The sequence below is a fragment of the Mesitornis unicolor genome, unplaced genomic scaffold, assembly GCF_000695765.1.
Source record: "Mesitornis unicolor isolate BGI_N332 unplaced genomic scaffold, ASM69576v1 scaffold2251, whole genome shotgun sequence".
NCBI classification, from domain to species: domain Eukaryota; kingdom Metazoa; phylum Chordata; class Aves; order Mesitornithiformes; family Mesitornithidae; genus Mesitornis; species Mesitornis unicolor.
The window spans coordinates 41383-68084 of NW_010162952.1; the positions used below are offsets into that span (position 1 = coordinate 41383).

A 26702-nucleotide genomic window follows, 5' to 3' on the forward strand; every position below is an offset into this window, starting at 1 on the left:
TTTGGGTGCCCGTTGTAACGCGCAGCATCGATGGTTCCCAGCTGCGCCAGCCCAAATTGCCAATCTTTGGTTTTGTCATTTCCCAGAATAGAAGAAGGATTTTTCCTATTGGGACACGGCAGCAGCGAGCTCGTCCTGGCTGCCCGAGTAACATTCGGCAATGCTGCAGTGCTGCGGCTGCGAGCGAGGACGGGGACCTCGAGGGCTGCAGCAAATCTTGGGGTGTTTTAAACCGCTTCTTCCTACGGTGGAGAGAGCAAACCTGGACGTGGCACATGGGTCCAAGTTCCCAATCAGTGACTGGTGATGCTGCTGCGAGTTCCTTTATGGTTTTGAAAACTGCTTTTCCTTTAAGTTCAGGTTAATCTGAGTGTTTCAAGGTTTTCCCACTCCTCTGTGGTGTGGTTTGCAGGGGTTGGTAATGAGCTGTCGGTTCCCTGAAGTCCTAACGCAAATTTTGGTGGAAAACCTAAAGAATCCAGGTGGACATACTGAAACTCTGGACATCTTTCTTCTTGTGATGCAGATGTTGAGGAGGATGTTTGTAACCTTAACCATCGAGAGGTGACACACGAATAAAAAACAAACTCTTCTTTTCCTTGTTAAATTTAAATTTTCCTTTGTTAAATTCAAATTAAACAAGACGTGCTCGCTGCTCCTACCTTCTTCCTGGTAACTTTGGCGGAGAGAGGGCTTGCTGTGACACTGTGTTTTTATTATGCACCTGACTAGATGCATATCAGCTCAGGCACTCTTTTGGAAGTGTTTTCCTCTCGGGATAGCGCATCTCCCACAGCAGTTAGAGCCCCACGCTGTCTCCATCCATCACCGCCCCGGTTTGTATTTCACAGCTCAGGTACTCGATTCACCTCCTCGATCCCATCTGGGAGGTGAAACCCAGCTTCCTCCAAGCCCTCCCTTGACCAAAACACCCCCACGTCCCCCTCTTCTCGCTCCCAGCGTTTCTCCTCTTGCTAAACCCCACGGAGCGAGGGGTGTTGATGATTTGGATCCGGAGAGGCTGGAGCGGGGCTGTCTCCTCCCCTTCCTGAGCTGTGCTCTGGAATGACAGGCATTCAGGCGCTGCCACGGCCGCCTATTGCTGCGAAGACGAGAATCAAGTGCTTGGCCATGGGGTACGGCGAGAGCGGGACCTGCCTTGGACCAGCGCACACCCCCGTTGCCTGAGATTCGGCAGCCGCTTCACTCGCCGGGCTCTTTCCCAGCCCAGAGCGTGGATTTATCACTTTAAAGGGCTCTCTCAGGGTAGACTTTTTTTTTCCTCCTCTCTCCTCCTCCCGCCAGAGCTGCTTAGAAAGGAATCCGATGGGGCAGCCGCACTTCTCGAGACCGGTAAATCCAGCTGCCTTGGGTGAGTCACGGAGGGCAAGGGAGACGGGGAAAACTGTGGGGCTGCGGCGGGGCAGGATCGCAGGTGAAACGAGGAGGGGAACGCGGGGCTTGTGTAACCTGCGCCCGGCTCGGAGCTGGGGGAGAAATGTGAGAAATAACTCCATTTCCTTCCTGTCTCCTACTGGTGTCATGTGCAGTCGCTGCCGATCTTCGGACAGGCTCCGAGCTGCAGTTTTTAGGGACAGCCGCTGTCTTGCATGGTTTAGTTCAGGGACAGCTTCGCAAAGCGCTTGGACGGTGTTAAAATCCACCTGAGCGGGGTCAGAGCCAGCCCCGATAGTGTCCCCGCATCAAAGCTGTCCAGGGTTGCGTGCTGTGGGATGCCACCCAGTTTCGGGGGGCAGATACAGCAGTTTTGGGAGGAGAAGCGGCTTGGGAGTCCTCTGCCGTGGGTCTGCTCTCTGTGCGAGGTGTCTGCAGGCTGTGGCAAACACAGCCCTGCTCCGGGTCCTGGCAGCAGCTCTGCCCCACAGAGGTGCGTGTAGGTGGGGGTTGTTTCCAGGGCTGTCTTGGGCTGCGATGCAGGGACTGTGAGAGGAGATTTCATCCCCTTTTAGCTCATCCCCAGTCCCTGTCAGCTCTCTGGGCTGAGCTACTCCCATCCCTGAAGTGGGTTTATCTGATTTTTACAGGAACACTTGGCATTTGCACATGGAAAGCTCCCCGAGGTGCAGATTATTATTATTATAATTTAATTTTTTTTCACTTTTATAACTTTGAACCCACCAGAGATCTTCAGGGCTCAGCCTAAACCAGTGATTCCCTGTTCCCCACCCCCAGTTCAATCCCGGTCTTGTTCAAGAGCTGCTAAAAATAAGCGGTGGCATTGAGAGAGTGCAAGGGAGAAGTAAAACTTCAGTCGTCTTCGTGCTATTGATGGAGATTACAGCATCTCCTTGGATCTGTGGGCTGTTGGAGCTGCCCTGTTCAGTTTTGGGCTGTTTCTCTCATCGAGCACAGGAGAGGGTGGTAATTTTGGGGGGAATGAGTGCACTGGGTGTAATGATGTCCTTTGCTGGAGGCTGGAGGCCAGCAGAGTGGTGTTTCTGCAGATTATCATTTATCCAAAGGTCTTTTTTGTGGCACAGCTCACGTAGCTCCTACTGAATAAACGGTGAGCTCGAAGAGATGGCTCCTGCATTAAGTTTGGCAGGATGCTGTTAACAGAAAAGGCTTGTGGAGATGGTGGTGATTAGACACCCTCAAAAGAGAGGGAAGCCGAGGGCTGGGACTATTTGAGGCCGTTTTGTGACCACAGCCTTTTATTGCTTTAATGTCAGGATTCACATCTTCCCTGGACCGTTCGGGAACCACACGTGAGGTTTGTAAAGCTGTTCAAGGAAGCTAAAACATTTACCTAAAGCACTTTTTTTCTGGGCTGCTTTCACCTTAACAGCGTTTCCCTCAAAAGAGTCTTTGTTTGCTTTGAGTTGTAGCTGTCGGCTCGAAAGCTTTTTGGATTCTTAACAGCTCTGCCCAGCACAACAAAGCTGAAGAGGAGGGAGCTGAATTATTCCCCCAGCCCGTGCATCCACACTGTTTTGGCAACGGGAGGGTTTGTTGCGAGGATCCGGCATGGTTTGGTGTTGCGAGGCGGTCGGTCCCGTGTACATTGGGTGTAATGAGCAGCCACGTCCTCAGCTGAAGTCCCCGTTGCACCTCTGGGGCTTGCCATAGCAGAATTTCAGGTGTAACTTAGGCAAACAGAGGTAATTAAGCAAAAGTGCTGCCTGGCATTGACGTGGCTAATTTGAGTGCATTTCAGCTGTGTTTTGCTGTAGCGTGGTCTGACGGCTGCGTTCTCTCTGTGTGTGAGCCCTGGGGCTGTGGCTGTGGGACAGAAATGCCCAGTGAGCTCCTGGTGGACAGAAACCCTGGGATTTATGTAAACGTGGTGGTCACTGCTGTGATAAGAGCTGGATCAGGTTCTGGTGAGCCGTGGTTTGGAAGGCTCAAGCTCGTGATTTAAATGCTGCACAGGTCCTGTTACACAGCAAAATAGCAATGTTTTCTTGTTTCCTTTCTGAGGGCATCTCAAGATCTGTTAAGTTCTGTCTTCGTTAACATCTCCAAAAAGGCCTGGGGTAAATGCTGGGTTGTAGCGCAGGCAGTGATGTGCATCTCCTTTTGCAGCTGAAGTGAGCTCCACCAGCTCTTGGATGCCCTCCGAGATATTCTGGGGAGAAAAGCAGCACATTCTCAGTCTTTTCCTGACAGCTTCAGTCTGCAGCCCTGTCCTGGGGCTCACTGACCCCACATCCTCAAAGGGTTGTGCCGTTTTCTTCACGAGCACTGGAAATCGGCAGTTTCCCTCCCGGGCTTGTAGCAATGTAATACGAATTGGCTGCATCTGGGGTGCAATTCTTTGGTTTCTTCACAGCCTTCAGTCTTGCTTTGTTGGGGTCTCGCACTGGGCTCTTGAAGTGATTTTTATCTTATGCAAGGGCGTGCCAGTTAAAAACCAAATAAACATCCCCACAGCCACGCTGGTCTGAGTTAAAATGACTCAAAAATTCACCAGGACTGATTCTGCAATGACCTGTACTGGATGCTGCTTGGGTATAATTGTTTTGAAATTAATTTTTAAAAAATATTAATTAAATTAAATTAAAATTAATAGGTGCCACTATCTCATGTACTGTTGCAGGTTATCTTCCCTGTGAGAGATGATTTTTAATGAAGGAAAAGCTTTTTATTTACTCATATTGGTACCTGAAGTGCGTTTTGCTCGGCTGGCGACGCGGTGCTGTACAGAAGAGTATTTTGGGATGAGGGTTAAATATTTGCTCACGTGCTGACTCTTCCTGCCATAGCCCACGGTGTGAGTGTGAAACCGTTACATTTCTGTGTTGGTATTTGCTAGAGGTCAGCCCGAGAGCTGCGTGGCGATGGTGGGAACACGTGGGGTGGTTTTCATTCACCTCGCGCATCCCAGCCCTGCCGGTTTGCCCCACTGGGAGCAGTGGTGAAGTGAAAGCTTCACCATCTTTAATGGGAATGGCTGCCCCAAATGTGACCGAAGCTTTGGGAGCTGATGATGCAGCACTGCAACCGCTGCTGCCTGTGGTGAGCCTGGGCAGCAGCAAATCTCCAGCTTCTTCCACTGACATGGTTTCTCTTCCTGGAAAAGGGCATTGCAGCAGCAGCTCAACATCTCTTATGCTCTTGCACAACCATGTGGTGCAAGGTGCAGTGGGAGAAGAACTTTTTTGCACCTGCAGGTCTAATTCTGAGAGGGTTTGGGGCACCAGGAGTGCTGGTGGAGAGTGGCATCCCTCGGCGCTGCGGGAGCTTTCTGCTGCCTTGTGTCTCCAGGCTGGGCCAATTCTGCAGCGTCTCCCAAGCCTGTTTCAGTGCAAACATTTTGGATTCACATAAAGTAAGCTCGGATTCACCTGCTTGTTTTGGTGGAGCAGGATCAGGACGTGTTGAGTCTTCAGGAGAGATGTGAAACGGCAGCAGGCTCTGGTAGGGGAGATGGGAGCCGGGGCATAGCCCCCTCTGGGGTCTGTCAGGGTGGGCTCTGCGGGGCTCTCCCTGCTTCGGGGTCACTTCTGTGGAGGGGACACTTCATGTGGTTAAATGAGATCATGTTTTGGCATAGGGAACAACAGAGACCTTACTAATAAGCTCTTGACCTTCTAATGAGGACTCCCCTGGCTTGACCCAGGCCTGCATAAGCTCATTTAGCCTTTTTCATGTTTTAGGTGGGTTTTCCAGCCTGGACCACAGCAAAGGTGAGGTTGGTCTCTTGGGCACAGACTTGCCTTGCAGGTGCACAGCCTCGGAGCTGAGCAAGGACCAGGTTGGGCGAAGGCATCGGCTTCTTGATGCTTCTCACCCTTCCCTTAAGTCCAGTTCCTCTTTGTTTTGCCCTGGTTTTTCCCCAGGCTGTGTTTCCTCAGCAGTTTCCCATTGTGTGACTGGGGTGAGGAGGGGTTTTGCATTGCAGAGCAGCTGAGGGACCCTCCTGTACCTTACAGAGATGAGCAAGAAGAGGCACAGAGACCCCACCTTGAGGGTCCCTTCACAGTGAAGGCTTCTTGGGCAAGAAGTGTCCTCTCTGCACCGTGTTGTGGAAATCTGGGCTGGAAATGGGCTGTGAATGGAAGGGAAGGCCCTTTTGGAGGGAGTGTGAGCAGTACCCGAAGTGAACAATCACTGAACAATGAGGTTATTTAAAATATGGATCAGGAAACCACGCCTACAGCTGCGATCCACCCACTAATTAGCTGTAAATGTAATTCATAATTGCATCACAACAGCCTGCTCTAAATGGCTGTGTGGTAATTCGGGATGGGAAAAGGAAGAGTGCTGCACAGGGGTGTTAGTGCTGCAGCACTGGGCAGAATGGATCCCGTTTTGAACCAAGGAGGGAAATTTCTCTCATGGCCTCGGTATCGCCCGTGGGCTGGAGTGATTTTGGGTCATTCACACCGTTTAGTGATGTGTTTTATTCTACACAGAGCGAAAGGGATGGTGGAAAATATTTGGGCTGTGGTTTTACACTGTGAAGCCATACGTGCTATGCCTGCCTCCCCCTCTTCTGAGGCCGTTTGTAGGCACAGAACTGATGATAAAACACCAAATGATTTAGGAAAACCCAGTGTTTGTGTCTCAGACAAGCCCAGGAGCAGTTGGTAGCATGACTGATGGAGTCGTGTGGCCGAGAAGCAAGATCCGAGTTACTGAATCCATTGTGAAACCTCACTTTTGTACTAACCTGTGTGATTGCAATTAATGGCAGCAGGCAGCGGGTGTGAAACTCCACCCCGAGATGGTATTTGACAGCCAGCCCTGGACTGCAGGAGCTGCTGAGAGCTTCCTGTGCCTGCAGTGAAATCCCAGGATATCGCCTGTGTCTCAGCAGTTTCAGCTCATCCGTCCCCATCCTCCGAGGTGGCTGCGGTGGGGAACGCTCCGTGCACTCCCTCTAATTGCAAATATCACAGCTCGCTGAGGTCTCCGCTCATTAATCCTGATGGTTGAGTTTTCTTTTAGTAACTCCTAGTGCTTAGAGCAGCACCTCGGGTGGCAGACGGCACGTCAGTGACGTTCCTCAGAGCAGTGCAGGGAAGGGCCATGTGTGAAATGAACCCGGTACGACCGCCTTTGGTGCTGTTACTGGTCCTCTGGAAGGTGAGGAAATGTCTCTGTGTGGCATTTGGGATCCAAATCCAGTCCGCAGCCTGTGCCTGGTAAACTTTGGGAACACTCTATTGAGCAAAGTGAATGCTGCTTTTCCAAACGACAGCTACGACTGCAGGGCTGGTGTTCTGCTCGCTGAAGAAGGCGCCTCTGAACACCCTGACAATTCCTCCTGGGTTTCTGGGAGCCTGAAATGCCATTTTTTTGTCCCTGCTTCCACCCTCCCTCCCAGCAGAAAATCACAGAACAGAGCTGCATAAAATCACTGCTCGGTGCTGACATCTCGGGTGTTGCTTTCCGCCCAATTTCTCTCCTGTTATGAAGCCAGATATTTTTAAAGCAGCAGCTCAGATGCTGAATTGATCTTGCTTTTTCAAATACTTGTTGGTTGGCAGCTGCTTTTTACTGGTTCTGAGTGCGCTTTCTGTTAAGGGGCTGATTTAAAGAAGGCCCCATAACCAACAGAAAAACCCCATCAGCCACCGCTCTGAAATGTGGAGTCCTGCAATGAAGCAGCACAGGGTTGCAGGTTGCTCCACCAAACACCACTTTTTTTTCCCCCTATTCTTTTTTCCTATTTAGTTCTTTTTTTCCCTGTCCTGAACCTGCTCTTCCCCGCGCTGACAGGAGCCTGCTGTTTCCCATCTGGGGCTGTACCTTGGTGGATATTCATAGGATCCAGCAGACACGTTATTAGCTCTTTGTCCTATGTGTGAAGTGGCTTTCCCCTAAAATCCCTTTCCCAATCAGCCTCAGGAGATGGGATTTTTGGCTGAACTTCCCGTGTGGCCCGGGGGGTGTTGGCTTTTCTGCAGGCGCGTCGTGCGGGCTTGTCTGAGGCTGACTAAAGGGTGTTTTGTGATCCCAGAGGGCTCGCAAACTCCCCAAAATTTGACTTGGAGGCTCCAAAATATGACACGCAAGTGCAGTTTGTAACGCAGCACCTCAGCCTGTGGAGTTTGGCACAACCACAGCCTCCGACTGCAGGAAGTCTCCAGGTCCTGGCCTGGATATTGTGCGTTTTCACACAGTTCGGTGCGGGCGCTCCTGTCCATTCCACTGCTGCAGCCAAGGGACTCGGGCTGTAAATTCAGACCATGAAGCAGGCCACCCGCTGCTTCACTTAGGTTGTGTGCGCTCTGATTTTTACCTTTTTAGAGGCATTTCCAGGTTTGCTGATTTTATCAGGCACCCAGAAAACAGCAACAGCAACAGACTGTGTTGCAGTCACCACCTTAGCATTTCCTGCTCTCATTCTTCTTCACAAGTTGTTTCTTTGAGTTTTTCGTGGGGTTCTGGGGCTTTTTTGCCTGTCCTTCCCACCTCCTTGTGTTGTTCTCCAGAGGCCGAGCGCCGTAGGTGGAGCGCAGCCCTGCATTGTGCTGCTTTCCTGTGCCGGTGTTGCTCTTGGCCAGCGTTGCTGCTGTATTTATAGAGGGGAAAGATCAGCCTGGCTACGCTCTGGCACATGCAGCTGGTGCAGCGGGGCTGGGAATTTGGGTGTGTGGACGGTCGTGAGAGTTGGCTCTGCGCTCTGGAGTCTGTGTGTTCGTGTCGTTATTTGTGTCTGACACCGGCTGCTTCCAACTGAAGATGAGAAACCGCAGCAGAGCCATTTGTGTTCCTTGACACTGCAGATTTAAACTAATCCTTGTTTCGTTAGCAAGCCCCTTATCCGTCACCCTTTGTGCTGTTAACATAGGAAACCCCACTCGTGTCCCCCTGATGAGTTACCTGAAGGCATGGACTCTTGCTTCCTTCTCTGCATGAACTCGTGGCACCGTTTCCAGTGTGTGAGGGGTGGGTTGGTAGGAGATGGCAGCTGTTTTCTGCACACAAAGGTAAATTCTTTATTCTTTCCCATGCAGCTGAAGAGGTGGATCACCTCCCGACGGATGCTGGCATGGGGGTAGATGTTTTGGAATCGGGTGACACCACGCCCCCGACCAAGAGGAAAAGCAAGTTTTCAGGTTTTGGCAAGATCTTCAAACCTTGGAAGTGGAGGAAAAAGAAAAGCAGTGACAAGTTTAAGGAGACGTCGGAAGGTAAAGTCACGGGGGCTGGGTGGGAGCCTCTTCCTCTGTTTGGGGAACCTGCTGGTAGCCATCTGGCTAGTGAGAAGGGCTTGCTGTCACAAGGCTGAGCACTGACACACCAGAGTGGGACTTTGGCGATGGGCTGGCACCTGCAATCTCATCGAATCAAAGAATGTTTTAGGTTGGAAGAGACCTCACAGCCCCCCAGTCCAACCCCCATGGGCAGGGACACCTCCACCAGCCCAGGCTGCTCCCAGCCCCGTCCAACCTGGCCTTGGGCACTGCCAGGGAGGGGGCACCCACAGCTTCTCTGGGCAACCTGGGCCAGGGCCTCACCACCTCACAGGGAGGAATTTCTGCCCAATATCCAGTCTAAATCTCCCCTCTTCCAGTTTAAAACCATTCCCTCTCGTTCTATCGCAACCTGCCCTTGTAAAAAGTCCCTCCCCAGCTTTCCTGTAGGACCCATTTCTCCAGAAACACCTTGCCATGGAGCCGTTTCAGACAAACAAATTCCTTTCTCGCAGAGAAACCTCCCCAAGCAGCTGTGGGCAGGGAGGGTTTGCTCCACCAGCACCAATGTAGTGTGAAGTGCAGGCCTGGACCTGCAGTCCTTCCTCCCTGCTCTTAATCCATGCAAAACCTGTGACATTTGAAACCCTTCTATTTCCTCCAGAGGATCCCTTTTTTTCTGTTGTTTTCTTTTTAAAAAAAAGTGTCTTCTTGAACTTGTAGCTTGCCCTGTTTTCTGAGTGCTTTTTTTCAATTTAATGTCAGTTTTAGAACGAAAGATTTCTATGCGAAAGCCGAGAGAGGAGCTGGTAAAAAGAGGGGTTCTGTTGGAAGACCCTGAGCAGGGTGAGTCTGCAAACCAACTTCTCCTCCTGTCTGTGTCCTGTGTAGCCGATCTTCTTCTGCCAAAACCTCACCCTTTTGCACCCCTTCTTTTTTTGGGAACCAAATTTAGTAGCCCTTTGCTTACGTAGTTCCTGTCTGTCTTGCCCTTTTCAATATTCTCTCTTGTCTGACTCTTGCACCTGGTAAGGAAGGCAGCTTTCGGTTAGGACATCACTCAGAAAGTGCAATGCCTGTCTTGGACATCTCTGCTGCCAGCAGGGAGGGAAGGGGTCTTCTGTGTCACTTCCTGTCCTGTCCCTCTTGTACGTGTCCTGCTCCAGCTCCTTGTCGTGTCCTGCTGAGCTCCGTCACACATGTGCTCCTCATCTCCTGCTCATTCTGATCACACTTTAACTGCTGCAGGAGAGCCACTGACCTCAGAGCTCAGGTTCGAAGGCTTTCAGCTTGGAAAAAGAAACCAACCGATGACTTTTGAGCTGCCTGGGTATTTCCTCAAAGCGTTACACACAAGATGCTTCTTGGTATGGTGTCGTTGTCACAGCTGAGCTTATTGAAGCTGCCCTGCTGCCAGAAAAGTCTTCGCCCCTTTTTTGTCATCTCTGATGCGGGGCTACCCTGCCAAGATAGCTTTTTGGACAGATCAGGTCACCATCAAATCGCCTGGTTGGGTGATGGGCGTACAAGGGCGAGGGCAGGCACTTGTATGGGGAGAGCAGGCCACCTGTGTGTGGCTGCACCTCAAAAGATGAACTGCAGAGGCAGCTTTAACCTAATGCAGATTTCAGGGTTCTTCTGAGAAAGACGCAAGGTGGAAAAGTGGAAGTGGAAAAGTGGTTTTCAGACCAAACCACTGAAAGCAAAACCAAGAAGAAAAGTCTTGTCTGTAGCTGCACTGTGCTGAAAGGCATCTACAGCTACTCAAGGGTGGAGGAAGAGTTTGCTGGGGTACAAAAATGTATGAGGTCCAGGATGAAACTGTGGAGGAGAGATAAAGGTGACAAATTTCGGAGAAGAGATCTTCCAAAGTGTAAGGGCGTAACAGGAGTGTGGGTAAGGGATAGATTTATTTTCTGCGTTGAGTCATCTGATGTGGCTTAGGAAGCAGAAGATGGCTGTAGTCTGGACAAAGTGGAAACCCAAGGCAGGAGGGAGCAGTCGGCGTTGTCAGGAGGGGTAGATTAGAAAGCGCATTATCTTAATCCCTCCGCGGAGTTTGAGGCACTCGGGCAGTCGTAAGGTGGTGGTGGTAGGTTGTGTATTTGCTTGAGATGTTCAGACCTGCTCTTATGGGGTCAGTGAACTTTCTGAGGGGAAAAATGCTGGAAACCCTTTATGCTGAGCGAGCGAGGAGGTAGAGGAGAGATAGTGGAGGCTTTTGGACGGGTGCAGCTGGGAGAGGAGGCCCTGCTGCTCTCTGGGCTGGTTGTGCTGGGCTCACAGTGAGGACAGGACAGCGTTGAACTGACGTGAGCTTGAAGGAGGTCACTGGAGCTGAAGGCAGGAGGGAGGAGGTGCGAGAGCAGCACCATCTTCCACCTCCTCTTGGGAATCAAGGCTGGGTTTTGCTGAGAAGAAAGCCTAGGGAGTGTTTGGCTTCTTGGCAGCTCTGCTTTGAGCTTTTGAATGATACCAGGTTAGGGAAGGGTAGGTAATACCTTGGGGGGAAGAGGAGAGGAGGGCAGTGGAAGAAATCATCGAAAATCAGAGCAACAGAGCACGCTGGGGTCTGACACTTGTGAGGCCCATGATGCCATGTGCTGCAACTGCTTGAGAGATGGTAGGGTAAAAATGCTACTGATTTTTAATCAGATTTTGAATGTATCCAAGTTTTCTTGAGTCAGAAAGCAGTCAAAGTGGGCAACGCGCCATTAGAGTGGATGCTAAGTCTGATTTTTGGAATAATATTTTCAAGAATTTGTCCTGTCAGGGCAATTACAGAGGCAGAGAATAGTTGAGTATTTATTCATTGTGACTGGGGCTTTAAGTGCTCTCAAAAGCACAAGGCTGAAAAGAGGATGGGTTTTTCTCCAGATGAGATCTTGCTTCTAACGATTGGGAAGCTCCATCTGTAAAAGCAGAAACTACATCAGATTCTGGAGAAGTACCATTACATCTGATTAAAACAAAGGTAAAAAAGTGAGGAAATACGCTTTGCTGTCAGATGTTTTGGGTAGAGCAGTGATTTTAGTGCCAAATTCAGAGTAGGAACAGAAGGAAAACAGAGGTTTCAACTAATTTTAGTACTATTATTGCTTGTCCAGTTGATTACTTAGTGTTGGAATTTGTAGCGGCAGCGAATTTGTGACTGTTGTGTAGCGGTGGGCAGATGCAAAAGCTGCTGGAGGCTTTTATCTGCAATTGCAGCTTCCTTGGGCTGTGCCACAGCACTGGGCGTACCGGGGCTAAATGCAGTAGCGTTCTTTCAAAGCACGGTGGTAAATTAAGAGGCTGCTGAAGAAGAAAAGCACTTGATGGGATGCAGAGCTGTGCTGTTTTGCTTGGTAATAATGAAGTGAAGGGCTCTCAGCTGCAGCTGTTGGTGCTGCTGTGCTCCCTCCTGCAGAAGTGGACCCAGTACCAGCTCGGGTTCAGTCACCTTGGCCATGTCTCTGTCTTGTGCTTTCTGAGTGTTTTCTGTTTGCTTCTCTCCCGTCCCCTTGCAGATGGCGAGGAACCAGAGAAGCTGAACCCACCCGCACTGAAGAACGGCCACACCGTCCCCATCGGTGGTCCCGGGGGCTGTAACCAGGAGGAAGAGGCCACGAAGCCATCCAACCTTAGGAAGCCTGTTCCAGCTGAGGAACCAAAGAAGAGGCAGGGTAAGGAGCCAGATGTGTGCAGAATTGGTTGCTTCAGATTCTCCCAAAACCAATCCTGAACTCTTATCTGATTCTTTTTCTCCAGTCTCTTAAACCGAGCTGTCTCACTTTGCAGGCTCGTCCAGCAGCTACCCTGGACCCGAACAGGATCCACCTCAGGAGCCGTACGTTCCCAGACAGCCTCTGCTTCCTCCAAAAAGACCTCCTTCCACTTCCCAGGAAGCAAACGAAGCGCAGGCGAAGGACCCAACCCCTGCCAGCAGCGCTGCAAAAACCGCCCCCACCACCACAGCCCCCGCTGGGACAAAGACAGTCAATTCCACAGCTGCCCCGTCCCCAGCCCCCAGGACTCTGCCCCCTGCTCTCACCAGTGCCAACACTACTGCTCCCACAAGTACAACCAGCACAGCTCCCGCCAAGCAGCCGCCCGTCCCTCCTCCCAAACCTGTCAACAGAAATAGCAACTCAGTCATAGGTAAGTGCCTCTGTAAGCTGGGTTTTTGTGTACCCTGGGATGTTCTGGAGCTCTTACTCTGAGAGTCTCTTCCTTTCCTAAGGGAAGATTTTTAGGATGATGTAGCAAATGTTGTATCTGATCATCTTTCCCAAATACAGTCCGGTTTGGACTCGGAAGATCTGCCTGTGTTTAGCCAGGGCATACGTGTGCTGAGAACAACGTAATTACTGGAGTCTTGTGCTGTAAACCATCCAGTCTGTCAGATGTGTGCATTTCCAGCAGCTCCCTGCAGGAGGGGATCCCTGCCTGCTCCTGGCAGGAGTGAGAGTGGTGTAAGGAAGGGGAAGGCATTTCTCTGTCAACCATAAGACACTGTCTGTGGATGGTGATGATTCACTGAGGGCTGGGATTCAGCTGTGGGCAGTTGGGATTGGTGGATGGTGTAGGAGACTTTTGCTTTGCGAGACTACGGTCAGTGAGAATTTGTGCTTTCAGCTGGCCTTTGCAAAAACCAAACCTCAAAAATCCACATCACACCGAACAGTGTCTGCTGTGGCTGACGCTGCTGGGCCATGTGGTTTCCACTTGGTGCAGAGAGGCTGGGAGCTGGCAGGGATAATTCAGGCTTCCCTGGTTATGCTTGGGCACCTTCTCTAAGGTCTGTGGTGAGGGTATTGCTGTATTGTCCCTAAGTCTTGTCCTGTAGATAAATCAGCTCAACTGTTAATTTGAGCTGAATCACAGAATCACAGACTGTGTTGGGTTGGAAGGGACCTTTACAGCTCATCCAGTCCAACCCTGCAGTCAGCAGGGACATTGGTACCAGATCAGGTTGCTCACAGCCCATCAAGCCTGGCCTTGAACATCTCCAGGGATGGGACCTGCACCACCTCTCTGGGCAACCTGTGCAGTGATCGACCACCTCATGAGGAAGAGCTTTTTCTTCATATCCAACCTAAATCTGCCCTTTTCTAGTTTAAAATCTTCACTTAAACAGGTAAATATCTTTAAGAAACTCTCCCCAGGTCTTCTGTTTAGAAAAGTTATAAAGCTGAATGAGTCCCTGCTGTCTTTAGGAATTTTAGAGGTCTTAAAGATGCAACTTTGCTGGAGTAAATGAGACAACTTCCATCCATCCATGGCCTGTTCCTGTTTCACAGACCACTTGTTCACCTGTGGACTGGACTAGCAGAGGCAGGCCCAGATCAGGATGAAGGTTCCTGGGAGGATCAATCTGATCTGCGCCGTGTTCACAGAAACTGGAAGTGCTCCCCAGGTGTGGTTTGGGAGGCAGTGGTAGAAGCTCAGATCGTGTGGATGTTACCATCTGGAGGAGCCTGGGCCCCTGCTTTCAGTCCAAACTCTGTGTCTGTGCTGCTCGAGGCTTCTCCTTGCCCTAGCAGGTTTTGCAAGTGCCCTCGCTGTGGTATTAAACACTCCTGTATGCCAGACCAGCTTGATTAGTCTGACCATGCCTGAGCGCTTGATGAAATACATTCTTGTTTTCTTTAAGCTGCTTGCACACGTCGTGGATGGTATTTGAAATGCCCCAGCGCTAATTGCAGGAGGTGGAACAGAAAAATGTGGCTGAAGACAGCAGTTTATCAAACACCTGCGCAGACCCAGCCTGCCTCTGCCCAAAAATACAGGGCTGGGCTCGGTTCACCTGCGGTGCAGGGGTGCGGAGGGGAGGAGAGGAGAGCAGCCAGGCCCCTCTTTTGTCTCCTGGGTGAGGATGCAGATGCAGGGAGAGGATTCTGCAGCTCTGCAGGGCCGTGCATCTGGCACGATGGAGCCGTAACTGCAACATGCATGCAGGCATTGCTGTGTGAGCCTTGTTTTGTTGTGGTGGGTAAACAGCAGCAGTGGAATTGGCTTTGTGAGGTCTCCACAGGCCTTTGGTGCATGCTCAGATTCAGGCACGTGTGTGCTCTTGTGCTGCTGCTGCTATTAAAACCCAAGGCAGGGAAGATCACCCCTTTGTTCCCTCCTGAAGATGTTCCCGTATGTTCCTTCTCTGAGCAGTTGTGGTGTGTCCAATGCTGAAAATAAGACTTGGGAAACACTCAGGGGAGTGGGAATTCAATCAGCATTGGTTGGAGAAAGCAAACAAGGAATGGTGCTGTCATGCTGGCCGGTAGCTTGGCAGCAGCCCTGGGGTTCCAGGAGCCACAGTCACTGTAGCCTGGGCTGCAGCACCGGGTCTGGCGGCAGTGCCATGTCACAAGAGGCTGTGCCAGTCGGGGCACTGGGTTTATCGCACTGAAAGGAGTCAGACTGGTTTGGGAAGATGCTCTGAGTGGCACCCAGCCTTTTTCTGTCTCCTCTTCCTTCTGCCAGCTGCTCGGTCCCTTTCAAAATCTGTCTGTCACTCCCCAAAGGTGACTCAAACCTGGTCCTGCCAGGCTTTGAGCACTGCTAGGGAGATACTGGGATCTCTCTGGGCTGAGCTGATGGGAGCTGAGGGCGCTCGGTGTTTTGTACAATCTGGCCCTTAATCTACAAGGGGAAAGTCTGAAAATGCTAAACATCCCAAAAATGCACCCACCTCTCTCCAGTTATGCAGCCTTATCTCGGTGAAACACTCCCTGCTTGCAGCACCCTCTCGTGGTGTCTGGTCCTGCGAATTCCTCCCAGCTCGGTGCTGGGGCCACTGCTGTGAGCACCACTCGCTCCAGGGGACCTGCAGTGAATCTGATCCTCTTCAAGTGGCTGGGCAGCACCTTTCCAAGCCCAAGAAGCCACTGATACACAAACGTTAAAGGCTACAAACTCCCAAAGCAAGAGGAGTCTTCACTGGTGCAGCTTCTCCCTTAGGAACCAAGGGGTGTTTGAGGAACCTGAGCCTGCTGCAGGCTTTTTCCATGAGACGGATTTCCATGATTTCCATGACACAATCCCCATTTCTCCCTCTCTCCCCATCTTACAAACTCTGTGTAGACTCGGGTCTTTTAAGTATTTTGGGAAGTTTTGCTATTTATTTTGTAGTTGTGGAGAAGCTTATTTGGGGCTTTAGGAACAGAGGAGAGCAGAAGCTCATCCTCCAACAGGCAGGAGCTGCTGGCAGCAAGGTGTTCTTGGGGAGAGCACGTTGCTGCTTGCAGTGCTGGCTTTTGCCTTTGAATGAGACTTCCCAAAAAGTTTTTTTTCATGTACAAGGGAGTCACTCGCTCGCACAAGCGGAGTCTGGGTTGTCCTGGATGTCTCGGATTCCTTTGCAAACTGATGCTGTAAATATAGCCATAAAGTGCCCTACATACCTGCATTCCTTGGCTGAGCGCGGCTCGGGGTGAGCTCCATCTGCTGTCACTGGAGAGCTGGTGCTGTTTCTGTCTCCGGAGCAGCGGGATGGGATGCACAGACCTCTCGATTCTGGCTGTTTTCCCAAGTCTTACCTTTGCTGCGGGAAGGACAAAGTAGAGGCTTGCAACCTGGTTATTTCTGGCACCGTGTTCTAGCACAGAAGCAGCTGAGGTTGCTTGGTCCAAGGCTCTGAGGACTTTGCTGTGCTTATTCCACACTGATGAAGGATATCTGGAAAATGCCCTGTTAAATATAACGGCTTTTGTGTTTGTTTCATTTTCAGCTGAACTTTCTCAAGCAATGAACAGTGGTACGGCCTTGTCCAAGCCTTCCCCTCCTCTCCCACCGAAGAGAGGCCTCCTGCCTAACACCACCTCAGACGCAGCGATCGCTTCCAAGCCCCAGAATGACAGGACAGCCACAGCCACCCGCCCCGCACTGATACCCATCCACATCACCTCCCCGTACCCACCGCCCTCGCCCTCGCCGCCGCTGCCCACACACATACCCCCCGAACCCCCCCGCATGCCTTTGCCTGCTTCCACCCCTGTTTTGGACCCTCTGCGCTCCCTGGACCTGCCCAAAGAGACTCTTCTTCCTCCTCCTCCTGAAGACTTCAGGTCCTTGGAAGCGTCGAAGAGGACGGCAGAGCAAGGGTTTGGTGAACCTCACGTGCTGCCTCGCCTGCCCCAGATCCCGTTGCACATCCGTATCCAGCAGGCTCTGGCCAGTCCTCTGCCTGTCACCCCCCCGGCCGAGGGCTCGCACAGGGCTCACTCGCTGCTGTTTGAGAACGATGGCTTTGGAGATGACAGCGGCACCCTGGGCAGGACGAGGTCCCTGCCTGTCACCATCGAGATGCTGAAAGTGTGAGTACCTCCTGTGTGTGTGGTAACCCCTAGCAGTGGTGAGGGTCTCGCTGGGCTCTGTTGTGTTGGTGTTGTGCTCCTTGCTGCTGTGATGGTGAAAGGAGGCTGTGGGCAGGGCTGGTTTCTTTGCTGGTTTTTGCAACAGCCTAGAAACCATTTTGCATTTTGGCTGAATACAGATTCGGCCTCTTAAGGGCCATTGCATCTTCCCCATAAAATTAACCCTGGTTCTGGGGTTTCATTACTCACAAAGGAAAATGGGTTCCAGACTGCAAACACAGGCTGATGCCAGGAATCCAGGCCTGTCTTTAATTGCACCAAGACAAAACAAGGTCCTGGATTTCATCCATCTGTGGCCTGCCTTAGCCTTTCATTTTGCAGAACAGAAGTGGGAAAAGGACTGTATTGTGTTAGAACAGAGCTGAACCTGCAAATCCCAGAGTTGGGGGATGAGGGGGATGCTTGGTTCTGCAGAGAGCTTGACCCTGGCATTTCCTCTGCCAGAGCTCCCTGGAGAGAGGGGACAGTGTGGGATCGTGGGACAGCTCTTGCATCTCTGGTTCCTGGGCTGCCCACAGTTCTGCCTCCTACAGACTGAGGAGAGTTGACAAGGTGCTGATCTCGCCCCTGTGTCCTGTTTTAAGAGATGTAATGGTGTGCTTCTCGTTAGTCCAGACGATGAGGAAGAGGAAGAGGAGGACCAGGAAGAGGAGCAGAATTCGGGCCCCCGTGTGTATATTGGAGATGTGCCATCTGTCACGATCATCCCAAAACTGGTACCCCAGGTCCTGCCAGAGGAGCAGGAAGGAGACGAAGGGATGAGCGACTCTGACTCGGAGGGGCCCATCCTGTACAAAGATGACGAGGATGAGGAAGAAGATGAAAGCCATAACAGTAAGGCTTTGACATTGCAGCTGGCTTCTTTTTTTTCCCCCCTCTGCTGAACTCGTGCCTGGCTGCATTGAGATCTGGATCAAAGAGTCAGTTCACACAGTGCTTCAAAGCAGCTGGTTCTTGGTTTCATGATGTACCACATGTCTTCTTCCTCGCTGTTTCAAACGTGTGTGCTCATCTGCTGAGATGCACCCCCTCCAGTTGCAGATGGCTCCTGTAACAGCTTGTGCTGTCCCACCCCTTCAGGTGGGCATCACGAAATGCTGGCTGTCGCTGTGAGCACCAGAGCTGTGGTGCTGGGTTTGGAAAGCAAACCCCAGCGGAAAGCACGACTGCCAGGGGCACGTGGCTGGTACCGCTGTGCTCAGGCGCTGCAGCCCTCAGTCGCGTCCCGTTGCTCTTCCTCCCCACAGGCACGCTGGCCAACAAAGTGAAGAGGAAAGACACGCTCGCTATAAAGCTGGGGAACGCTACCACGCCGCAGGAGGAGAAGATCGTCTAACGGAAGAGCAAGGAGGAGTGGAACGAAATTCGGCACCAGATTGGGACGACGCTGATCAGGTACGAAGAATGGAGGAGGGTGTGAGGGGTGGGATCGGACAAAGCTGTGGCCTTGTCTGAGCCCATGCTGGAATATGGTGGGTGGTTGGGCACTGCAGCTGGGTCAGGGCTGGGAGGCTGAGAGTTGCTTTTCTCCTTGGTTATAAAAGTATAACCCCTGATGGGCCCCTGTTTCCAGAGGTTAAATGGACTGGGAGGGGAAAACTGGGAGTATAGAAATGTTACTGCTATAAAATACTGTGCATAAACATGTGGATAGAGTCAGGCTGAGTGCTGATGTGTTTGGTGGTGGATTAAGCCGGGGCTGTTGATTAAGCTGTCCAGGCTCTGCCACCTCCTCAAGATCCCTGCAAAGTTGCCTCTGAGTTTTTGAGAGACCGTAGCACTTTCCTAACCTGTGCCAGGGGTGAGCAGCTGTTGGAGTGGAGGAGAGCGCAAAGCAGAGCAGCAGTGATCTCCACTGGCGAGTGAGGGGTGTTGAGGAGGCTTTGCAATGCTCTGAAACCAGGCCGTTGTATTCTTCATCCCCTGCTGTCGAATGAGCAGATAAAACACATGCCCTTGTCACGCTTTTCTTCAGGCGACTGAGTCAGAGACCGACAGCAGAAGAGCTGGAGCAGAGGAACATACTTCAACGTGAGTATTGCTTCTCCAGCGGTCCTAAGTAATAAAGTAAGTTTGCCTTTAACGTCTTAGTCCAGTTGTCCCTGGAGCCTGCTTGAAATGCAGTGATATGGAGGACAGTGCTTTGGTTCTATCACCATAGTAAAGCAGTTCCAGTGCTTTTCCCAGTACTTTACCACCAGAAACCAGCTCTGGATAAAATCAGACCTTAGCAGTGGTACCAAGCCATGCAGTTCAAAGCATCGTATTATAGAAAGGCTACCTGTGCTCTGCCTGAGACCTCAGGGAATGGCTTGTGAACTGGTTAAGGCTCTGGTGTTACACAGCGAGAACTGTTAAAGGTGTTTTTGTTTGAGCTGGACTTCTTTTTGTGGTCCAGACATTACAGCATTGCATTGCATGATCCAAGAAGCAGCGGTTCGAGGCTCAGACCGTGGTGTTTCTCTTGGCCGTACCTGGGCTCTGCAGAAGTTGTAAATAAACATCTTGAGAAAAGGGAAATGTCAGCTCAGGACGTTTCCATTTAAAATATTTATCTGCGCCGCTATTCTCTTTAAACTATCAGTGTAATAGCTTTGGGGAGGAGCGATCTGCAAAGTGGCTTGGATGTATTTTGACAATATGGCCATTAATCTTTAACATTCGTTATGGAGAGAGTGACTCACGCGTGCTGTGTAAAGGCCCCTACTGCCACTGTCATTTGGGAGGCGCTTCCTGAGCGAGGGTATTGAGTTGGACTGTGCTCGCTGCCTGTAATAAGTGTGGACACGCCGCAATGAGCTTTCAGACATGTAGCTAACGTGATACAGCTCCATACTCTCCTTTGTTCAAGTCCAAAATCTTCAAAGCCTGTGACGCTTACAGGAAAACTCTATTTTTTCCCCTTGGCAGCGAAAAATGAAGCTGACCGTCAAGCTGAGAAGCGAGAGATCAAGCGCAGGCTCACCAGAAAGGTACGGCTGGTCTCCGTGCTGTGCTCGCCATCTGGCAGAGCTGTCGGGGACGGTGGTGGCTCTGAGCACAGCGTAGGTACCGCGCTGCGGGGGAAGTCACGGGGCTGTTGTGTAAGCGTCCCCGGTGCCCTCTGACTGCAGTGACTTTGGAACGTGGACCGTCACCAACGGTGAGGCCTTGGCACTGCAGCCGCGTGTGTCAGTGATAGATGTGAGCTGGCACCACGCGTAACGAGCTCGATGAGAACTAAATTTAGCAGCTGGCACTTGGAAGGTTTGCTGCTGCTGGCCTGGCTGCTTTAACACAGTGCTTCAGTGGCCACGGCTTTCACACCAGGCTCCCCAAAATTCATTTCTAAAGTAGCAGCAGTGAGGGGGAAGCTGAGCAGAGCCACAGCTGCTTTTAGCTATTAGATCTGAGTTACCTGTGGTTGTTACTCATAGCTGGGAAAAAACTTCCCCAGGGCCTGTGGGTATGAAATGTGAGTGTTGCTGAAGTGGGGAACAGGGTTGCTTGGTTTGGGGGTGTCATACAGAGCTCACCCTTGTGATGGCTGTTCCCAAATTGTTTCCAGACCCCCCAGTGTCTTCCTTCTCCTTAGCAACATGGCCTTGGTTCTGCCCTAACCTGGTCCTAGCAGGACCTGTGGCTCAGGCCCAGTGAGGGAACTGGTTTTAGTTCTGCTGGGGAGGCTTAGTCCTGAGCTGCTTTTGTGGACAAGGTGCAAACTGACTTTTTGTTCTTGCTGGTGTCCAGCTTAGCCAAAGGCCTACAGTGGCAGAGCTGCAGGCCAGGAAGATCCTGAGGTTTAACGAATATGTGGAAGTAACAGATGCTCAAGACTATGACCGGCGAGCAGACAAGCCATGGACAAAGCTAACACCAGCTGACAAGGTAATGGGGGTGCCCTGTCCTCAGGCGTGGTGAGAGGAGCTGGATCGGGGTGTCTCATTCAAAGGGGTGTAAGCTGAGGAGGTTTGCTCTGTTCCTTTTGCTTCACCTCTGCATCTTTCCCTCCACTGCCCCACCAAGCACCACCAGTGTCACTTCACCCACGTGTGCTGTGCCCAGCCCTGCTTGCTGTCCCCTCCACGGTGATGTGGAGCCCGAGCAGGCATGGTCTGCACACCAGCACGGGCTCTGCCTCTGCTTCCGAGTGACAAGAGGATGCAAGTGCAGGGCTGTTCCTTGCAGGCTGAGACAGGCCTAGGCAAGAAGCTGATGAAGAAGCAATCTCCTCTTGTCTTCCCTGGCCACTTGTGGGGCCTGTCCAGCCCTTGGTGTGGAGGAGGTGGAGCAGATTAAACGCGGTGTGAATGAACTGCGAAAGCTGGGCTGGCTGCTGCAGTCTGAGCTCTTTCCTTTGCCAAAGGTGCTGTGGGACTCAGCCCCATGTCTCAAAGCTGCTCTTAACTCTTCACCCCTGAAAGATGGTACCCTAAGCAGGGGTGTTGGAGATACAGCACCTTCTTGCCATGTCTGAGATGGGAGAGAGGGTAATAAATGTGTGCCTTAGCAAGAGATAGAAGATCTGTCCCTCTTTGTGCAGGCTGCCATCCGGAAGGAGCTGAACGAGTTCAAGAGCTGTGAAATGGAAGTCCACGAGGACAGCAAGCAGTTCACGAGGTGAGTGAGAAGACAGTGCCAACTCAGAGTTCCAGTCCTGTCGAGAGAGCTGTGCTGCCAGGGTAGTGCTGAGAAGCAGAACATTAAAACCCCAGAAAAATGCACTGTGCAGCGGTTTGAGATTTCATGTCCCTTTCCACCTTGGTCTTCTTGGAGGAGTCCCAGACAGGAATTGGGTTGTTCTTCCTTAAACTGGGGCTTTGATCCTGGAAGCTCAAAGTGACCCGTGGCTGGTTTGAGATGTACCTGTGTACAGCGTGGTCTTGCACTGGAGGTTGCTTTTCTGAGGCCAGAAATGTGTGTGACAGAAACCACGGCCACAAAACACCTTGGTAGTTAGCTGGGATGTTAGCTATGAAGTGACCTGTGGATCATGGCCCAAGTCATTTTCCCCCCAGCTGTTGCTCTGTGTAACTGAGTGTTTGCAGAGTGCAAGAGGCTGAGGTGAAATCTTCTGAGCTTCACTGAGGGCTGAGAGTTTGGAGATAATTGAGGTTACTCTTTTTGGCTGCCTGTAGTGCCTCGCTGTAACCATTTAACCTGAGTTCCAAGGATTACACTCAAATTTTTCACTTTGCTTTTAGGTACCATCGACCGTAATCTTCCAAGAAGGGAGCAAGAGACCCAAGAGGACTGGAAGTTCTCTGCGTCCCTCTCCTAGGCAATACAGCAAGGGTGCAACCTCGGCTCTTCCAAGATTTGCCTTCAAAACATATCCAGATAAGGGCTTTCAGCCAGGGAAGGGGAATCCTGTCTGAACGTAGCATTTCACTGGAACAAACACGTCTCGAGTGCCATCAGGCTGGATCTGAACACTATACCTCGCGCTGCTCAGCAATACGCCTCTGCTCCGGCGCCAGCATCGCTGCCAGGAGACCACGCACTGGGAACGAACGCTTCGCTCCCCAGCTCCCTTCCTCCGGACAGGCCCAGTTCTCAGCTGTACATAGTCCTTTTTGGGGTGCAACTCCTTCGTTTCTTCCTCGTTTAGCAAAAAGAGAGGGGAAAATCCCAACGAAACGGCAGCTCTGGTGTTGGAAAGCTGAGGACCGGGGAGTGGATGTGCTAGGAAGCACGTGTGTATATTAGCTGTGTACAGATGCTGACCTGGCAGACAACTGACATGCAACTTGTTGTCTTCATTTTTTATTTTTTTTTGGTTTTGCTTGCGTCTCTGTCATGTCCTTAATGTCCTGAATCACTACTGACCAACGGTTTGTCGTCCTGGAAGGGAATTGTGTAGATATTAACATATGCTGCATCTTTTTGTAAAAAAAAAAAGAAAAAAAGAAAAACAAAAACCCCCACAACTTACATGTGTAAAACATTCCCTCCCCACTCTCTCACACTTGCTGTGATAACAGGTCTTGTCTCGAGGTATCTAGGCTTGTCTAACAAATTACAGAACCAGGAAATGACTGTTGCCTTTTTAAAACTTTTTAATTTGGGGAAGCTGTGAGAGTAGTGAATTCTTTTTACTGTGGCTTCCTCTCAGATGTTTTTTACTCTCCCAAATCAGGGTGAAACTTGCCTTTTCTCATTTTTACAGCTCAACCTACTGGAAACTTGATAATTTCACTGTGTGGGTGGAAAGGAGGGGAAGAAGGTTTTAAAAGTGACCTTAAAACGATGTTCACAAAATGAACCCATGTGTGAGGTGCCACTCAACGGAAAGAAGGGGGGACGTGGGATGAGGAGGGCGTGGGGATGGAGAGGACTTGCCTTGTTCACAAACCTGTCGCTGTTGTTGCTCGGGGTGGGCCTGGTGCTGCTGCCTGTGCCTCCCTGCTGTGCCAACACCCGGCTGCCGTCACCCTCCGGCCATGGCCTGCCCCGGGGAGATGGTGGGGAGGGCTTTTCCCTCACAGCTTCCCCCTGTACAGTATGCCTGTAGACTAAATCATTGCATTGTATATCAGTCTCCACAGCAACAGATTTTAATTATTGAATAAAAGTATTTTAGGATCTTTTTTTTAAAACTGCTTTTGTGGTTTGTGTCTTAAACACCTCGGGGGAAAAAGGGTTGGGGGACTCAGACTCTGACCCTCCCCGGCGGCCACGCCATTGCAGCGCCTCAGAGAAGGCAGCCGCCATTGCCACCCTTCCCGCCTTCGCACCACGCATGCGCCAACCGCCGCCGCCTCGCCGCGGCGCACGGGCTGCTTCCCTCCCACTCCCTCCTGATGCGCATGCGCCGCTTGCCTCGCCCAGTGCCCGGCACTCATGCGCATGCGTGCTCTAGCCCCGCCCCTCTCGCTCTATAAATACCGCAACGCGAGGACACTCGGCCTCTTTCTCCGCGGAGAGCGGCGGGTGCAGGTGAGTTCTCATCTGGGTGCGGAGTTGTGGTCTTCCTCTTTTTCTCCCTTCCCTATGCTGTGGCGTGGGCTCTCTGTGGCTGTAAACGGCCATGTAGCCTGTGGTCAGCTGTGGGGCACTTTGTCCTTTTTTCTGTGCTAAAAGACCGCGGGTGTGCTTGGCGCTATTGAGGATGCGGCCTAGGCCGCGTTACCCTCAGCCGCTCTTAACCTTTTTATGTTTTTTTTTCCTAAGGTTGTGCTGCTGCCTGCCTTGACTTGGTATTGTTCAGCTGGCTCCCGACGTGTGAGTATCCGTGCTGGGATCACATCTGTGGAGCTTGGGGAGCACAGGCCGCGTGTGGGCTTTGGGGTGAAGGTGGTTGCGGTACTTTAAAGTCTTTAAAAACCCAACGTGGATATCCGGAGAAGTCGCTCTCTCTTGGCTCTGTCCGTGTGGCGCATGGGAGCGTAGGCCTCCGGGCCCATGACGTATAGTCCCGTTCCACGACGTTGGAGATCAAGCCGGGCCTCGTGTCTGCAGCCTGCATATTCCTACTGCTTCTCCGAGCCCTTGGGCAGTGTCGGAGGAGATAAACCATGCAGGAAACAGTTCTGTCGTGCAAAATGGCTTTGGGGTGGTAAAATGGATGGGCACAGGCCAGTCTGCGGGGCTGGGAGTCGGGGGAGGAGAAGGGACAAAAGGAGAAACTCTTTAAGCAGTTGTTCTAAATAGTTCTCTATTATTTCCAGCTCTGAACTTGAAAGGTGGTGTGCTAATTTGGAAGGTGAGTAACGTGGCACTGTTAATGTAATACTGTTGGCTGTGCATGGTTACATGGCTCTGTTAATATTTTATACTTAAGCTGTGGGCTTGTGGGAACTGGATTGGATCAGTGTAAAGTAATTGAATCCCAATGCAGACTTCATAGGTGGTGTTTAATAGTGAGAGCCTAGCTTAAGTATTCTCGAAGTTCTAAGATTTTGTTTGATTGTGGATGGGCTGGGGAAACGGTGATTCTTAAATCCCTTCTTGAAGGGATGGAAATCCTTGTTGAAGTGGAAGTGAATATTTGTTTAAACTTGAAACCTAGGAGTTGAGAAAGAGCAGAAACAAACTTAGTGGAAGACCCATACGATGCCCTGGCTTAGACCCTGCATTTGCCTGTTCTTTCATTTTAACCAGTCCCAAAGCAGAATTGCCCTCAGTGAGGAAAAATGTGCTGTTCGCACATGTCATGGAGCACTGGGGTTATACTGGGGGAGGGCATGTGTCATGCTGTTTAGGACTGGGAACACATGGCTGGACTTTACCATCACTTAGCTCTGTCGGGTTATGTGCTTCTTGCCAAGTAATAAGGGTTCTTAATTTTATTTTTTTCTAGATTCTTGCAGCTGCTGGTGATCGATTGTGATAAAATGCTAAAATAAAACCAGAAAAGAACCCACATGTCTAGTGGGGAAGGGTGAGTATATTGAGAGTACTGGCTCAAATAATTAGGGGTGGAAGCAAAGGTTCAGTCTGTGCAGTATGTGTAATCAAAACATAGCCACAGAGATCAGAGCGGGCTGGAAGCAGAAGATTCCTGTGTTTGATGGCCTTCAATAGCATGTGCTTCGTGCTGGGACCTGCCTGTTAAATGGCTCTGTCAGAGGAAACAGCAAGAGCGTTCCTTGTAAATTTGTGATGCAATGAAGTGGGGCTTGGGGCTGAGCTCGTGTGGGTGAGCTATGTGCAAGCAGAGCAGATGGGAGCTGTGGTGGAATTGGTGTGTGGGTGCCTGAAAGGAGTAAGGATGAGAAGCCATGTGCTGTCTGGACTCTGCTGGCCCAAGGGCCAACAACCCCACACACCTGTGGGGCCACCCTTGGTGCCAGGAATGTTGTAATTGAACCTGATGTTTGAGTGCGGCAAGAACATTCTGGGGAAAGCTGATACTGGAGGGGTGGCTCAGGATGTGGGTGGGAGCAGTAATTGGTGCATCTGTTACCTGAAATAAAGCCTTAAAGTATTGACTGTAAAGCTATAGCTGTAATGGAGAACCAAATAAACTTTATTTTCTTCAAACTGGTGTACGTTTCTTTGATTGCTTGGGTATTTCTGGAATGTGAAAGAAATCCTGGATCAGAAATGGGCTTCCTGTGCTGTGTGTCATCTGGTGTGGTGGTTAAAGGTGCAGAAACACATTTCAAACCCGTGTTCTGTTCTTTGTGGGCTGGATTGGGAGCAGGCAATATCTTCAGTGTGGTTTGGATCACTTCACGTTGGGTTTTTACCCTTGGGTCAGCCCTTAAGGGCTAAACAGAATGGTGTGGGGGATTGACAAACTGACCCCCCACTGCAACAGGGGAGCAATGCTGGTGAGATCAGCTGCTTCTGTGGAAGTTGTACTTAGATATAGGGTTAAAATACTGATTAATTACAGTTAATTACTGATTTCCTGCATTTGGTTGGATATCTTGCCCTTGCCTCGCCTGTAAGCCAGAGGAAAAGGGTCAGGCGGTGGATGTGGATCAGTTTGGATCCTGTGTGTGCTAGGAATAACTGAACCTCCTGGGGCTGTGCCTTTAGGGAAGGGTTTTCTGGTCACTTGAGCCACCGGCTACAGACCTGGCATGGCCATACCAGGGGTAGGAGCCATTTAGATGAGGTGAGGCTGGCCTGTTGGCTGAAGTAATGTGAAATGCATAATTTGGAACTGATTTCTGTAAATAAAAAGCAATTACGGAGAGCTTTGGTCTAAACATGTGAGGAGTGGGGTTATACATTGGCTGAAGTAGAGCTGAGTAGTGAAATAGGGAAGTTTGTCCTGTTAAATGCAGGAACTGCTACTCCAGCAGGA

At 51.0% G+C, this 26702-nt stretch overlaps 1 protein-coding gene across 1 annotated transcript; it reads left to right on the plus strand.

The window, feature by feature from the left end:
* The first annotated feature begins 1326 nt into the window (after nt 1–1326).
* On the plus strand, nt 1327–22617 carry PHACTR4 (phosphatase and actin regulator 4). The gene is given in 13 exon segments (XM_010193769.1): nt 1327–1372; nt 8430–8606; nt 9375–9455; nt 12119–12274; nt 12390–12749; nt 16318–16903; nt 17574–17797; nt 18211–18358; nt 18939–18994; nt 19874–19935; nt 20693–20830; nt 21486–21562; nt 22147–22617. Coding segments are annotated over 13 exon segments (2127 nt in total). The 3' UTR covers nt 22163–22617.
* Nucleotides 22618–26702: the final 4085 nt, after the last annotated feature.